The sequence below is a fragment of the Budorcas taxicolor genome, chromosome 16 (genome assembly GCF_023091745.1).
Source record: "Budorcas taxicolor isolate Tak-1 chromosome 16, Takin1.1, whole genome shotgun sequence".
In the NCBI taxonomy this organism is placed as follows: Eukaryota; Metazoa; Chordata; class Mammalia; order Artiodactyla; family Bovidae; genus Budorcas; species Budorcas taxicolor.
In genome coordinates, this window is record NC_068925.1 from 45,798,278 (window position 1) to 45,815,604 (window position 17,327).

Sequence of the window (17,327 nt, forward strand, 5' to 3'; positions counted from 1 at the left end):
CATCTTTGTGTCCATAGGTAAAGCTTGTACTTCCTGGACTGTTTTCAGCTTTAGTAAAATGGGGAAAACAAAAACAGGGTAGCTTTTGTAAACTGTTATGATTTTTAGTTGCTTCTCAGGAATTGTAAAAATAATTATAAATTTTCTTTGGAAGAAAAGATTGAGAAATATCTTTTTTAATACCCTGTAAAATGTTAAATCCAAAAGCTAAACATGAGCTACTTCCTAAGAAGTCTCCCTTCTACTAGGTGGATTGTTAACTGTGAGATTGATTTTGCTGACGTGTAGACGTCCGAGCACTGGGGATTCTTGCCTTTCCTTGGAATATGATAAAATCTTTGAAAACATACAGTTGCTAAAAATGTATGGTAAATTCCTTCATTGACCATGATGAAACTGACTCAACAGTTACAATAAGTGTGTGAGTGATGTTGATGTGAAATAATACATTTCTAGTCAGAATATTTTATTGAAAAATTTGCAAGGCAAAATTGAAAAAAAAAATACTGAGAGAGCGATTTGGGCTTTTTATAGCAAATGAGCGTGTTCTCCATGTAGCTCGGGGTGGGGATTATTGAATTTTTGTTCTTTCTCTCATCTTCCCATCCCCCCACCTCTGTAGGTTCAACCTATTGGCCAGTGCTCTGTGTGTGTGTGTGTGTGTGTGTGTGTGCCGCACACGCGTGAGGATTTTGACCTTTTCTGAGTCTATACCTTTCATTTCTTGAAAAAGTTTTCCTTACCTTTCTGCCTCAGACCAGTGAGTTAGGAGGGGAAGGAGGAAATAGTGAGTGGGGTCCTAGGAAGAACAGATTTGCAGAGTGGCCATGTGAAAGAGGTGCCTTAATTCTTAAATTATTAAGCATGGATTTTCCTGGGATCCAGTCCCTTTGTTTCCCCTTGCTAAATAAGAGTACCTTGTGTCTCTAAGGTGTGTTTAGGAATAGTAAGGAAAAAGGGATAGGAAGGTGAACATGTTATTTAAAATGTGGCATTCTGTGTATCAGCTGGCCCTTGGGCAATCCCACTCTGTAATACTGTTTTATACAAGCATCAGTGGACTATTCCAAGACTTAGGCTGTAGCATGAAACATCTGATTATATTCTTGGTTCTTTGCTCCTTGAACATGAGTCATCTCTTGGTAATCAGGTAGAAAGCAAGTAGATCACCTGAATTCAGCTGTGCCCTCTCTGTTTATCTTTTTCCAGGAAGCATGGGTTTTTTTTTTTAAAGCAGAATTGAAGCTTAAGTATTATTATCCTTACATTTAGTAGTAATTACAAACAGAGGCACTTGCAAGAATTTGTATTTAATATTCCCCATGATGGTGGCAGTCATGTTATTAATCATAGCGAAATTGTTTACCTGACACTGTACTGAGTGTTTTACTTGCGTGATTCATTTTATTTTACTTTGTTTGGAAACAGTCTTGACCATACAGAACTGTTGCAAGTGCAGTAAAAAACCTCTCTTTAACTGAACCATTTGAAAATAATTGTCACCAGGAGGTTACATCACACTCTAATCGTCTGTGTATTTCCTGTGAACAAGGGCATTTTCTTACATAACCCCAATATTGCCTTCAGAATCAGGAAATTGTCAAGGAAATATTGTTGCCCTGGAGTTCTCAGACCCTTCTGAAGTTTTTAAACCAAAGGCTATAGCAAAAGGAATCCAGTGCAGCATTATGTGTTTAGTTGTCATAGGTCTGTTTAGTCTCTTTCAATCCGGACAAGTTTCTCCTTCGTTCACCATGATATTGGTGCTTTGGGAGATTTTCAGATAATTGTTTTATAGACTGTTGCTCACTTTACATTGATGATACTTCTTTCTCATTAGATTTACATCATATATCTTTAACAGGGACACTACAAATGTAATGTGTTCTTTTGTTTATATCCTGTCATGTTATACAATGCTAGTTTGTCCCATTACTGGTAATGTTCATTCTCATTTGTTGAAGAAGGTGGTATTTGCCAGGTTTTGCAGTTGTATAGTTTTTCTTTTTCCTTTTATAATTGATGACCATTTTGAAAGGCAGTTGCTTTGAGACCCTGTAGATACCTTCTTCCTTATTTATTTATATCAGGGTGGACTAATGGTTGCCAGTTAATGTGTTGTCATTGTTGTTTAGTTGATATGTCTTTTGTGACTCTTTGCAATCCCATGGACTGCAGCAGCCAGGCTCCTCTGTCCTTTGATATCTCCCAGAGTTTTCTCAAATTCATGTCCATTGAGTTGGTGGTGATAGCTAACCATCTCATCCTCTGCCACCGCCTTCTCCTCTTGTCCTCAATTTTTCACAGCATCAAGGTCTCCTCCAGTGAGTCAGCTCACATCAGGTGAGCAAAGTATTGGAGCTTCAGCTTCTGCATCAGTCCTTCCAGCGAATATTCAGAGTTGATTTCCTTTAGAATTGACTGGTTTGATCTCCTTATAAGGGGATTATAAGGTTATGATTTGTTACTATCATTCATTTTGAGGTCAGATTTTGGTAAATAATACTTAGGAACCCTGATCAGGTGCTCCATGTGTTCACTGCTTTGTATCATGTTCTCAGGCCTCCAGAGTGAACAGGGCTTGGAGGCTGAGGGTCAGGGAGATGACGCATGCTGTGTTTGTATCTACATTTCTGTGTATGTGTGTGTCTGTGTGTTTATCTATGTGTGTCTGTCTGTCTGTCCATGAGTTCATACCAAACTTTCCAATTCTAATACCACAAGATTCTTGCTAATTTTTTTGTTTTTTTTTTGCTTTTTCCTTATTTGTAATTCTCTCATCTTTAACAGTAGAAAACTTCATCTCAGTGTCCTATCTTTACTTCCAGTTTCCTGTCCCAGACTGCTCTCTCTCACACATGGATAGATTTTGACTTCTTGAGCTGTAATTTTAGTAGGTTTATCATTTGATATTTCTTAGTGCGACCTCTAGGAATCAAATTTGTAATATCATCTGTTCAAGGTGTGTGGGATAACAACTCCTACTGCCATGCAGTGAATGCTTACTTTGTCTTAGATTAATTATTTCGTTCCTATAAAAGCTTAGTTAGGTTGACATTATCTTTATTTTATAAATGAGGAAAAATTGATATTATGTTAAATAGATGCCTAAGGCATACAGTTAGTAAACAGGAAACCCCAGTGCTGTTTGACTCAAAACTTTGTGCTGTTAATTTCTATGGTTTCATCATACATTGATTCATATACAACATATTTTCTTCTGGCTGTTTTAGGAAATAAATTGTTTTTCTAATAAAGAGAAGCATGTACTTACTAGAGAATAACTTGACAAATTAAAAAATTAAAGAAGCAAAAAAAACTGTTATAATGGTAATTCTATAAATCATATTGTGTTTTTCCTTAAATATATATCTGTGTGCTTGTATAGGCATTTGTGTATATATTAAGATTATAATTAATATGCTGGTTATACATAATGTGCAGGTAATCACATATTCCTCTATTCGTTCATCTTCTTCTGTTAAGAACATAGTTCCATGTTATGAAACATTTTACAAACATTTGTGACGAGCACCTTGTATATACCATCCTGGGGATGTGCCATAATTTTTCTATTCAATTCATATTATTGGACATTTATGGTTTTTTCATGATTTAAATAGCATGATCAAATAACATTGTGATCATGCTTTTTCAACATAAATATTTGTACTTCAGCTGAAAAGTGACAGTGTGAGTGGATTTCCCTTATTTCAGTGAATTTGGATCTGAGACATTTCAAAATTCACTCCTGTTTTAGTGAAGTCATCTTTTCTACTCATAATGGCTCATGGTCTTTGTACAGCTTTTGGGGACAAAAAGCTGGAGCTGCATATACATATTCTCTGGTTTGCTTTTCCTGTGTCATCACATTTGAGCTCTTGAAACATTCACCAGAGGTGGCAGAAATTCGAGACAGTTGAGAGACAGCAAATGTGTTTGGAAACACAGCCTACTGAAGAACTTTAATAAAATAGGACCAAAACCCAGATTTGATCATTCCAAAAACCCTTTTGTAGTGAACGTCTACAAATACTGCATAAAATACCACAGAACTTTTAAATGCAGAGCTGAGCTCACAAGAATGAAGAGAAACTGAAGAGTTCAGGAGTCGCAGTGAGAGGAATTGAGTCATTGCTCATCTTCATGCAGATCTTTGGTTTTGACACTCAGCAGGTATAGGAGATGAGGTTCTGATTTCAGGGGTTTAGGAAGTTGGAGCTGAGAGCCTGTGTAAAGTTAGAGTCATTGAAGGCCTATTCTTTTGGTGGAAGGGTAAACTAGTTAACATATCTGGGACCAGAGGAAAATGACAGAGAAACATGTCTAGGTTTGGGACTCCAGACCAAAAAAGGAACAGGGGGAAGAGATGGAGAAGTCCTCTCATAATTCGTAACTTTGGGCCTTGCTCCCAAGACAGTTGAGGCTTAAATTTGCACTCCTGAAAAATACAAGAACTGTCATGAGAAGATAATATAGAAAGCCACCATGGACACCTGACAGAAGCAAGTGCAATTTGGGGGGAGGTACATGCCCTAATTCAAACGTGTAGACTATCTACAGATAAAATATCTTTGACTGCTGAGCTGTCAAAAATTACAAAATGTTGGAAGAAACTGTGTGTCATCAACTTGAATAAGATAAAATAAATAGTAAGAATGTCATTGCTAGAACTGTCAGAAAGAGACTGAATACTAGGCTGAAACAAAATAGCACTTTTATTTCTTACATAAGCGAAGTCTGAAAGGAAGCAATCCTAGGCCGGTATGAGGCTTTGCATCACCTCTGTGATCCTTAACTTTAGCTGTTAGTTTGTGCTCAAGGTGGTGATGGAATGGTAGTCATAACACCCAGATTTAAGGCTGGAATGAAGAAGTAGGTAAGAAATGCATGTCTTCTCCCTTTAAAGGCAGTTTTCATAATTTGTACAGAACTTCTCCTTTTGTTCTCATTAGGACAAGAAAAAAAATTAAACTCACGCTTTACAGGTGAATTCTACCAGCATTCTAGAGAATGGAGAAAAATGGTGTAGGTTCCCCAAGTTATTTTATGAGGCAAGTAAAACCTTTATTCCAAAACCAGATAAAAAAGTAAGATTTATAGATCACAAACATGCATATAAAATTTTTAAATAAAATGTGGTGAAACGAAATCTGGCAAAGTATTAGAAAATACTTACTCAAATTGGGTTTATAGAATACACAAATAGTTTAATAATAATTTATCTGTAGCATACTTTACTATTTTTTTAAAACATATTAAAGAAGAAAAAATATACAATCATCTTGATGGAGAAAAAGCACTTGATGAAATTCAACACCCATTCAGTATTTGTGGGGACGGAGAGGGGGTACCTCTTAGCAAGTCAACTGTAGAATGCAGCTCCCTCATTCTGACAGAATAGTTACTGAAAACCTACTGCAGACACCATCCTTGAAGGTAAAGTGTTGGAAGTATTTTGTCTAAAATCAGAAACAACAGAAAGACTCCCATCACCATTAAGGCATGAAAAAGAAGCTATGTGAGGATTGGGAATGAAGAAATGAACTTTTATTAAAATGATGCAGTATTTTTACCAGAGAAAATCTGTGAACTAATGATTAGATGTGTTAAGATAAACCAGCATGCATGCTGGCTATAAGGTCAACATAAATATAAAACTCAGGTCCATTTCCACACACCAGGGGCGACTTCAGAATACAATTTAAACAGGCTGTTTCTGAAACCTTCTCATCTCTTGAAGCGAAGAGTAGTAGTACTACAGTATTGAAGAGTAGTAGGCGTAGTACTCTTCAGTATTTTAATCAGTTGTGCTGATTAAATGTCAAATAGGGTATCTTTCTTTCAGTGAGTGTTTTTCTCTGGAGTTTCCTGAATGTTAACTTTTCATTGCTATTTTTTGCTTTTTAACTTCTTGTTTGTAAACAAGACATTTTTCTATTTCTGGAGAGTAGCAAGCACTTTAAAGTCTAAGAAATTTCCATGTTATAGCTCTTACTTTACCTTTGATAAACATAAATTTTCTGCTCACCAAAAATTAGAATTATGGTGGACAGAGTGATTATTCAGTCAGTTTTTATCTAATAGACCTTTTTAGTTTTAGAAAGAATCTATTAGTGTAATATGTGCATTTTACCTGCTTGGTGCCCCTTTAATCTGTTTAGAAGTGTTCATCTTTGACTTGTTGTTCACTAGGAATTAATTGGAGAGAGGACTAGGAGGTCTGGGATCCGGAGACAGTGTAGAGGTACCAAGGTCACAGGGCTTCTGGGAAGACCCAGCGCTAGGCCGTCTGTTGTGCAAGTTGCGAGTATAGCTCTGCAAGCAGCCAGATGACGAGTTGGACAAGCGTGGTGGCAGAAGTTGAGGTCCAGGCAGGTTGTCAGGAGTAAGAAAGCATCTAGTAGGACTTCCCTGATGGCTCATTTGGTAAAGAATCCGCCTGGAATGCAGGAGACCTGGGTTCGATTCCTGGGTTGGGAAGATCCCCTGGAGAAGGGATATCTACCCACTCTAGTGTTCTTGGGCTTCCCTTGTGGCTCAGCTGGTAAAGAATCTACTTGTAGTGTGGGAGACTTGGGTTCGATTCCCTGGGTTGGGAAGATCCTCTGGATAAGGGAAAGGCTACCCACCCCAGTATCCTGGCCTGGAGAATTCCATGGAGTAGAGTCAATGGAGTCACAAAGAGTTGAACACAACTAAGCGACTTTCACTTTCAGTGTTCCAGACAGCTGGGGGAGAAAATAAGTCCTGGGTCTTGGAGGCCCGTAAGGACTGAGCAGAGTTCCAAGGTGTCCCCAGCATAGGACCATGCTTCAATTCAGTTCGGTTCAGTCGCTCAGTTGTGTCCGACTCTTTGCGACCCCGTGAATCGCAGCATGCCAGGCCTCCCTGTCCATCACCAACTCCCAGAGTTCACTCAGACTCACGTCCATCGAGTCCGTGATGCCATCCAGCCATCTCATCCTCAGTCGTCCCCTTTTCCTCCTGCCCCCAATCCCTCCCAGCATCAGAGTCTTTTCCAATGAGTCAACTCTTCGCATGAGGTGGCCAAAGTACTGGAGTTTCAGCTTTAGCATCATTCCTTCCAAAGAAATCCCAGGGCTGATCTTCAGAATGGACTGGACGGATCTCCTTGCAGTCCAAGGGACTCTCAAGAGTCTTCTCCAACACCACAGTTCAAAAGCATCAATTCTTCGGCGCTCAGCTTTCTTCACAGTCCAACTCTCACATACATGCATGACCACAGGAAAAACCATAGCCTTGACTAGACGGACCTTAGTCGGCAAAGTAATATCTCTGCTTTTGAATATGCTTGGTCGGTGGAAATCAGGACCATTTCTAGAATTGGAATGTGTGGTTAAAGGGGGTTTATTAGCTTAATTACTTTTCAGGTCTCAGGGCTCCTTAATTTTCTCCTTGAGGAGGAGGGCTGACCCCATATTCTGAGGTTGGATTGAACTTAGAGCTGGGTCTTCAGTGGACTCAGTTTGAGGTTTGTGCTGTGGTCTGTGGAATGGTTCCCATGGATTTTCAGAGTAATGATGAATTTATTAAATTATTATTTTATTTGATTTCTTCAAGTAAGCAATTTAGGAGCTTTTATGGGGCTTCTCTTGTGGTTCAGTCGGTAAACAATCTGCCTGCAATGTAGGGGACCTGGGTTCTATCCCTGGTTTGGGAAGATCCTGTGGAGAAGGGAATGGCTACCCACTCTAATATTCTTGCCTGGAAAATTCCATGGACAGAGATGCTTGGCAGGCTTGGAGTTGCAAAGAGTTGAACATGACATAGAGCCTAAATGCACAGCTGCGTTTTAATTCAGTTGTTCTTGTCTTTAGAGGGCTTTTTTTCTCTAGGCAGTTTCTAGTCACACACACATTCATACCAGTAGGGAAGATGCTCTTCCAACGTGTAGCTACTTGCTTCACATTGTAGGTCAAAGGTAAAACTTGTTTAAGTGAATTCTCATGTTACAATTTTTTTAGCATGACAAGAGTTTTTCATTTAATCTTAGTCTCAGTTCAGTTTATCTGAAAGCATAAACAGGAGATCCAAGGAAATGGAATGGATCCTGCGTTTACTTTGGGAATCCTGAGGACCCTGTATATCCTTTTAAGCAGCTTTTAATTTTTCCGCACTTGATTACATTAATGGCAAACAGAATTGGTGCTATTCTTTCCTACCCTCTCTTGTCCTTTATAAATTTGGGGGGGTTTCATGGTGTTCCTTTTCTTTTTAAATTATAACTAAGTAATAACATTCAGAATCATTTCTTAGTTTACAAATGGAAACTAAGCCCACATATACATCCAGAACTGGGATTTCTTATATGGCTGACAGCCCAGCTTTTCTTTTGTTGGAAGTGGAGGTCAAAGGTGAGGGCATAAAATGTGTTTTTCAGGATTTTAACCAAAAATGTCTGGGCTGATACAGACTTGGATACTTTTCAGTGCTCAGTATGTCTATGTGACTTTAGAAATCGCTTCTGATTTAATTTTAAATGAATTTTGCTTCATGGGCAGTGTTCCAAAGAGTTGCCTCCAGTTCTGAATCAAGAGAACTAAACTGAGATTTTTTAGGTGTCTGGGCGTTTGTTGGCCTCTCGATTTGAACCTTCGTGGTGTTTTTATTGTTAGCAGTACATTCCTTTTGCTAAACACCCCTGGTTGAGTTTGTATCACTTTAGATGTTTTATGTCTTATTTAGGCAATTTTAGAACTTCTTATCTAAGGGAGCTTATACTCTTTGTATAAAATCCAGTATTGTTGAGCCGCTCTGCAGCTATACTGTCCACTGTGTGCCTGTGGCTGCAGTGATACCCAGTACTCCAGAACTTGGCCAGAACTGCTCGTGTATCCTTTCCCCAATGTTTACAGTTTTCCACAAGAAATTTGTGGGGTTCTTTCCCTAATGTAGCCGCTACTCTGTTTTTAGGTAGATGCCAATATTCTGTTCATTAGTCTCAGGTATAATCATGCATAACTGCTTTTTAATTCTATTTCTTCATCTTGCTATTTAAAACCATAATTTATCTTTAAAAAAAAAAAAAAGACCAAACAGAACTTGCTGTTGTCTGGACAGTGCAGGGTGTTTGTCTGCAGCCTGTGGGTGGCGGGCCAGCGAGGCCCCTGGAGTTGGCTGTCTGGGATCCCCTTTCCACGGCCCCACTTCCCTTCACACTAGCTTGGTATGCGGGAGAAGCTGCAGTCTGTTGGCTGGGCTTTATTTACGGAAACAGCAGGGTTGAGATTGATTGCGTGGAGAGACAGTGTATGGATGAGGGAGGGTCACAGCACATGCTCAGTCCTGTCAGTGTGAGGGGGAAGTTTCTGCGTTCTGCGTGAAGGCTTAGGTCATAGCACAAGCTCAGTGCAAGCTCCGCGAGGGCTCTCAGACCGCATGTGCCTCCATTTTGAGTTGTGAGAGTAGAAAAGGGCAGAGTTTCCACAGTAAGTGGAGGTGCAGGGACACAGCTAGACTCACCAGAGCCTCTCTTAGTCATGGATGATCCGTTCAGCCCCTGCAGGTAGGCGTTCTCTCTCTGGCCTCCCCGAAGGAGTGTGATGGTTTGGGCTGTCGTCTCTCACTTCTGAGGATGTGTATGAATCATCTCATCATTCCTAGTGCATGTTTCTGAGAGCCTTGCATTCAGCCCCGGCTGGCCATGTAGGTGGTAGTACAGAGTGTGCGACCAGAGCTGAGAGTGGGGTCTGCTCAGAGACGCACGAAGCAGATGTAGAGTGTCGTGGATCTCTGTCCTCTTTCCCTTTCCCTCACCCCTTCCTCTCTGGTGCCGATTTAAAGCGAGCCTCACTGGGTCCCTGCTGTGGAGCCCGTTCACCTTCGGCAACTGCAGAGCAGACCTGCAGGCTGCCAGGCTACGTGTGGCTGGTGGGGACGCCTGGGCCCAAGAGCTGCTCTGTTTGGATGTTTTAGGGAGGGTGGTAGGTGGGCAGCTATTGGTTGCTTTGAAGGTGGGTGGAACTTGTTTTGGTTGAGAGCCTGTTTGCCAGAGCAAATTATAATTCTTGCGATCTTTTCGCAAAGTCTGAAATAGTACGTACATTTTGACGTGCAGGTTTTAGATTGTGGTTGCAACAGTATCAGGTAAAAATGGATTTTTAAAGAAATGAATGGTTATGGCATGGTATTTTCTATTGCTTCCAAAGGAAGCAATCCATTCTTTCTTTTGGAGCTGGTGGAAAATTTCTTGGCAATTAAAAAAAGAATCATATTCAGTGACATTTGTGTTAGAAACTGAGGTTCCAGGTTTTTCGTTTGTAATCTTTGTTTTCGGAAAAGATGGCATTTGTTCTGTATGTGTATTTTGTCGTGTGACTTTCGAATTCCGTAGGAAAGGAGTGACAGGAGGAGTCACTGCCTGAGAAGGTGGAAGCATCGACAAGGCCAGGCCTTGTGCTCCCTGTTTGACGGCCCTGGGCACCAGCCTTTCCTCTGAGGAGCGGTTGTGCTTTTTGTCTGTCCTGTTTGCAAACCAGGCTCAGGTGGATGGCTGTCACCGTTATTGACTTAAGGAGCCAGTCATGATAAGCAGATACAGGACAAGTTGAATTCTGACCCAAGTAGATAAGAAGTTTTTGAATTTTATCAATTGTCCCTTTTTGTTTCTTCTCTTTGTCCTTCTGATAGAAGTTGGAAAAAATTTTGAAGTGACACTTCAGTTTTGTGCCTTTGTGAGGATGACAGGAAGCATACGACAGAAAAGACTGTGCAGATGAGAGACTCTCACAGGACCAGGAAGAGTGTCCTGTACATCAGTGACGGAGGAATTCTCCCTGTGAGCTCCTCCTGTGTGAGCGCAGAGCTGTGCATGGTTAATACCTGTGTGAGGAGGCCCTGGTTTGGGTGGTAGGGTTTAGGAAGGCTGACAGTACGTTCCCGTCAACAAAAATATTATTGAGGTATAACCTGGCTCCTAGCAGTTTCACTTTGGGGTTGGGGTTAAGGAGGTGAATCACACAGGGATGACTGAAGGTTATTGCACTTATTACCTGCCATTTTTAACTCTCTCTTCCCATTCCTTTGAGGGCTGTCATTGCTTATGTTAATTGGGGGCCGATGGCCAGTTTGACCTTTCCCCATCTCAGGTAGCAGTGCTTCTGGAACTTGCTCTTCTTCAGTTCTCTTAGAAGCACCTCTGCTCTTCCATTCTTACCTCTCCTGTGAGTGTGGAGTCCTCCGTTCTTGAGTTTGGAGGAGCTGGATGCTTCAGCCTTGCTTTCACATGTGGGAGCCCTGCAGGACTCAAGTTTCTGCCTCATTTCAGAAAATCCACTGTTTGAGTTAGAGGAACACTTGTGAAGAAAACAGTTGTGGAACTGCCTTTCTGTCATAGGTTCTTTAATTCTCCTTAAATTTTTTTTACCTTCGGCAGATCAGATGTGTACAAGAAGCTATAGGGGTAGCTGGACCACCTCTGGCTGGGTCCTCCCACTTGGCTGGCCGCTGGTCTGTGGGAGCTTGCGTGTGGCCAGCTCATTAGACCATGAGGTCTTGTAGTAACTACTGGAATCTGTGGGGACCCTCTATTGTTAACAGTCGAATTTCTGTTTCCAGTCCCCTGAAGTAAGTCATTAGAGCACTATTTTATGTGCTGTGCATTTGTACCACATGTTCCTGTCTTGGGAAAATACTTGGGAGACTACTTGCTGACCAGCTACCTTCTGCTCTGAGGCTTGTCTGGTGGAGGTGGAGGTGAAGGTGCAGCACATGGGGAGTCGCCCCTTGTTGGGGATACTGCCTCAGCCCTGGGTGGTGTGGACTTGGAAAGGAGGCTGGTGAGCTGCATTGTGAAGTACTGTTGCCATCCTGCTGCATATCGGGGATACTGGGGAAGACACCATATGTTACCAGAAGAACGTGAAAGTGAAAGCTCCCCCAGATATTACCATGTTACTAGCTTTTCTTGTCAGCATCTTGAATCAGAGTCTGAGGTTGATCCTTACATTTAAAGTGTTCCTCTGTCAACATAAATTTTGCAGAGCCTGAAAATCTGCTTATGATAGATTGCTGCCTTTGACCACTTGCTAGACTCTGTTGTGTTAGCCTAAGAATTAATCGAAAGAACCTGACACCTGCAACCTGGTATCCACTGTGTCTGTGAATCTTCAGTCGTTTGTTGGTCCTGATGCTTTTTCCTTCTGAATTAATTTTTCATTTTATATTTTGGTCACTACTGAACTAAGTTGTCCTTCAAACAGAAAAACATTTATTCTAAAGCTGTAAAACATCATGTCTGACAGAGTAAAAAAAGCAGTATGGGCAAAAGGGAGATTTGAAATTATGCGTGTGTTTGTGAATCTCCTCCCAAACTGATGGTCATCTGCCTTCAGCAGTTTGTGACAGGCAAGGAGTCAGGTTCTTGAATATATCTTTAAAGCAAATCTGAAAGAAAATGAATTGAATCTCTTTAAGCTCTGTAAAACTTTGGATTTAAACTAAAAGAGTTCATTTTAATTCAGTTGGGATAATTAGACTTTCTCTCAGAGTTCTCTGAACTATACGTTTGCTTGTGACTCTTTGATTGATTGTCTTCCTTACCGGACTGTAGAGTGCCTGAGATGGGCCTCTGGCATGAATATGCTGAATTAAATGAGTGGCATCTGTGGTAAGAGAGAAAACTCCATCTGGAGCTGAATGATATGGTTCAAATTCTACTTAGTAAGTGACATTTGTCAAACTGAACTTCTGTTTTCTCATGGGTGATGGGGGTAAATATTCCTCACAGTTGTTATAAAGATTGGAAGCAAGCCATATGAAAGTGCTTGACACATAATTGCTTAGTGTATTTTTGTTATTAATTCAAAGTTCAAGTCTCCAATCTTATGTAGGTGTGGTTAGCTTAACAACATCTGTAGTTTTTGGTCAACATGTTCTATTAAGACCATCTGAGGAATTGTGTTAGCAATTATGGTAATTAAATTAATGACCAATATGTTTGGCCAGTTTTAAAAGAGGCTCTACTTCCATGTCATGTAGCATTTGGCACATTGTTCTCTTCTGAGCACTTTCTCACATGCAGAGGGAGGAGTGTGTGTAGGCTAATACTTGTGTCGCCACCACAGCCGCCGCACTGTCGCCTCTCCCTCCCCAGATTCACACCGCTGCAGTGGCCAGGAGCAAGGGCATGGTCCTTTTCTAAAAACAGCATTTTCAAGAGACCTCCCAGGAGGAACAGAGAGACATTCAGATGTGTGTCATAGACACACTTTCTTTGGTCCAAGGTCTGTCTTTTTCTGGGGACACTCCGTTCCTACGTATTATAGTTTGATACCAGTGTATGGAAAGCCAGCAACATTTTTGGTCAGGAGATAGGCTTAATCTTTGAATACTACTCATTATAAATTATGGTGGGATTTTAAAATAAAGTTGTTTTCTGAACTGCCATGTGTGTGTTGTGAGAGTGTGTGTGTGTGTGTGTGTGTATGTATGTATGTGTTGGGTGTATGTTGAGTGTGGTCCTTACAACTCTTTCCTTCACATCATCACAGCAGGTGATGACAGTAAAGTCCACGAGGAGCCTGAGGTAGGGTGGAGTCACGTGTTGTGGACAGATATGCTGCCTGGTGGGGGACAAGGGGTGGAACAGACAAATAAAAACTTTAGACAGTGAAACAAGGTCTTGGTAGTGATTTGAAACTAGATACTTTCTCACTCACTATTTATTTTTTTCTCTAAGTTTATTCTATTAAAAAAAAAACTGATACTATTCTGGGATTATGTTTTTCCCATTTCTTAGAATTCTGACCCTTTTTTTCCCCCCAGACTTTAAACTTTTTACTTTGTCTTGGGATATAACTGATGAACAATGTTGAGGTAGTTTTAGATGTGCAGGGAAAGGACTCAGCTTTACATATATATGTTATCCATTTTCCCCCAAACTCCCCTCCCATCCAGCCTACTACCCAACATTTGAGTAGAGTTTCCTATGCTATACAGTAGATCCTTATTGGTTATCCATTTTGAATGTAGCACTGTCTCACGTGTTATTTTAAAAAATTATTTTACCAGTTTTTTCTTGATATTCATATTATTGTGTGGAGGCCATATTTATTGCATCTTGTTATCAGCATGGAAATTCTTCTTATTCCTTTAGCCAGTGCCTAAATTCTTGGTTCTAGATTTTAAATTATATTAAAAAAAGAGCAGCTTGAGGTCCTTTGTAGTTAACTCACCGGGACCCCTCGAAAGAGCACCTTTATCTCCTCCACCTTGGTTTCTTCTGTTCAGCTAGAAGGCTGGGATCAGGGGGCCTCTTAGGAAGCTTCCATCAGAGAAAATTTCAAATACTATGATTCTGGATTTTAATGAATTCCTATCTTGACCTTTGCATTTGTGTATAGATTTGAAATGTTAACTCTTCCAAATGTTGACTGATTTACTTTTAATGAATCCTGATTTTTGTTCCTTCTGGAAAGTTTATCAAGCCTGTCTTAGATTAATTTGCTTGGGAGGGGATTATACTCTCACAAATGAATTTTAACATTCAATGAAGCACTGAGTTGCTATTTAGTGGCTAAATGAGGGGCTCTCCTAGTGGCTCAGACAGTAAAGAATCTGCCTATAATGCAAGAGACCCAGGTTCAATCCCTGGGTCAGGAGTATCCACTGCCCAAGGAAATGGCTACCCATTCGGGTATTCTTGCCTGAAGAATCCCATGGACAGAGGAGCTTGGTGGACTGTATAGTCCATGGGATTGCAAAACGTCAAACACAGCTGAGCAACTAACACTTGCACTTTCATGGCTAAATGATAGTTGAGTTAAAATTTTGGAGTCATTTATTAAAATAAATTTTTAATTTTATATAAATTAAATATTTAATAAGGTCTTAATAAAATTTCTAATAAAATGAAATTTAGTGAGTGCCAAAGGCTCTGGGAAGTAGTAGTTGAGCTAAAATCAGACTTGGTTCTTTCCACATGGTCCTTTCAGTCAGGATAGCCATCGAGAGACATAATTACACAAGTGAAATATAAAATCCTGACTGTGACAGAGACTGAGGGAGAGGTCAGTGATGCTTTGGGAACCCCTAATAAAGGAACTGCCTCCCTTTCTCACTCTTGCCAGTGCTTGCAGCTAATAATAGTCCTGACTCCTGTGTGACAGACCTGTATCAACTTCTTTTCATGGATCATCTTTCATTTTCATAGCAGCCTTGCAAAGTAGCCTTTATGAATTTGATTTCATAGATGGGCTCAGAGAGATTGAATTGTGTCCTGAAGATTACACTTAGAGCTGACAGAACCTTGATAGTGAAATTTCAGTCCAGCTTCATTTGACTCTAAAGTCTGTGCTCCCCCCCTGCACCCAGGCATCTGGACTCAGGTGTGCCTAACAAGTCTTAACTCCCGGCAGTGAGGGTGCTCAAATCACAGGGCATCCTGGGGACATGCAGAGCACAATGATTTTACTCACGTTTTTGGATCTTACACTGAATGGTAATATGTTATGGAGTAGAATATAAATGAAGGTGAAAGAGGAGAGTGAAAAAAGTGACAAACCTAGACAGAGTATTAAAAAGCAGACATCACTTTGCCGAAAAATGTCTTGTCTAGTCAATGCTATGGTTTTTTTCAGTAGTTGTGTACAGATGTGAGAGTTGAACATAAAGAAGACTGAGCACTGAAGAATTGATGTTTTCAAATCGTGGTGCTGGAGAAGACTCTTGAGAGTCTCTTGACTGCAAGGAGATCCAACCAGTCAATCCTAAGGGAAATCCACCCTGAATATTCATTGGAAGGATTGATACTGAAGCTGAAGCTCCAGTACTTTGGCCATCTGATGTGAAGAGCTGACTCATTGGAAAAGATCCTGATGCTGGGAAAGATCGAGGGCAGAAGGAGAAGGGATTGGGAGAGGATGAGATGGTTGGATGGCATTATCAACACAATGGTCATGAGTTTGAGCAAACTCTGGGAGATGGTGAAGGACAGGGAAACTTGGTGTGCTGCATTCCTCAGGGTGGCAAAGAGTCAGACATGATGTAGCAACTGAACAATAACAAAAACAACAACAAGAATATAAAATTTACATTTTTTCAAAAGAAACTATGTCAGACTTCAAAGAAATTTCAGACTTATTGGAAAGACTGCTTTAGACATATGTGTTCATGCTGAAGAAATCAGAGACACCCACTATGCTGTTGTAGTCTTCCTTCTTATCAGTCCTTTTTCAGTCCTGCCTACCACCTTTCTGAGAAGTGATTCTGGTAAATTGTCTTTTGATTTCCTAAAATTTGATGTATTTCATTCTGGACCCATAGTCTATCTCTGTCATCACTTTCTGAATGAGCTAGTAGCTAGAGATTCTAGTTCTGTTGATTTCATGTCAGTCTTCCTGTTGGGCTTGACACCCTCCAGAAAAGATGAGAATGATCTACTGTCCGAGCGTTCTGATCTGAAGGACGGATAAAGGAAGATGGTACTGTGATTTCGTTCATTCACAGCACCAGCCACAGAGCAGGGTCTGACTTGAGAGTTACTGGTCCCAGCCTTCGGGGACTGTGCCGGGGGAGGCTGTGTGTTATATTCTGGGTATGGATTGTGATGGAAAGTAGCCATGCAGGCTGCCTGTCAAAGGCCTCTGTTCTACCAGCTTGTGTCTTCTCCCCAGGACCGTAGGTCCTTGTCCCTCTTCTTTCCCTATAGATGCAGGTTCTTGTCTTAAGCAGTCACCATGATCACATAGAGATATTTGGGGGTCTTAAGCAAACATTCACAGACCTTGGCCTTCCTCACTCCATCCCTCTCTTGAGGGGAAGGTGTGGTGTTGTCCTGGCTGCTCTTTTTTTTTTTTTTTTTTTTACAGCCAGCGTGCTCTTCTCAAGGAGCTTCCTGCATCTGGCCAGGCACCCCCACCTCATCTCTTCTGCATAGATGCTTCTCCCTGTTTGATATTCAGTCGAAGGCTCCCTGCTCCTTTCTGTCCATTCCCTGTTTACTTCTTAGACTAAAACGTTTCCATGGTAACAGGTTACTTTTCAAAGGGAACATCTTGTCATTTTATTTAATCCACTGCAGCTGAAGAGGACTGAAATATTAAGTTGTAGTTGCCATGGACACTGCTTTGTTACATCAGTTTCTTTTGTGTCAGATTTCATATACAATGAATTTCTTTCTATTTTTTTAAACTCAAGGACTAAACACAATGACTTACCATTATTGTTGTAATTTGGCTTCTGGAACTATTTTTTCATATTCCAGAGCAAAGATGTGTAGAATAATGGGGATTAAACTCAACTGTTTTTTTTTTCCAACTGTTTTGAAATATGTATATTATTTGCATTAGTGGCACAGAGAAATA

The 17,327-nt window shown here is 40.6% G+C and overlaps 1 protein-coding gene across 3 annotated transcripts in view; it reads left to right on the forward strand.

The window, feature by feature from the left end:
• The window catches only part of RERE (arginine-glutamic acid dipeptide repeats), a 416,860-nt gene that overhangs the window by 262,125 nt on the left and 137,408 nt on the right, over positions 1–17,327 (forward strand). Inside the window, exon 1 of one of the 3 annotated variants that reach the window (XM_052653910.1) lies at positions 9,437–9,529. The exons of the other annotated variants lie outside the window; for them this stretch is intronic. Within the exon in view, the coding sequence (XP_052509870.1) occupies positions 9,504–9,529 (26 nt within the window). The 5' untranslated portion in view covers positions 9,437–9,503. Of the gene's footprint in view, positions 1–9,436; positions 9,530–17,327 lie in introns of those variants that run through there. 3 annotated transcript variants of the gene reach the window in all.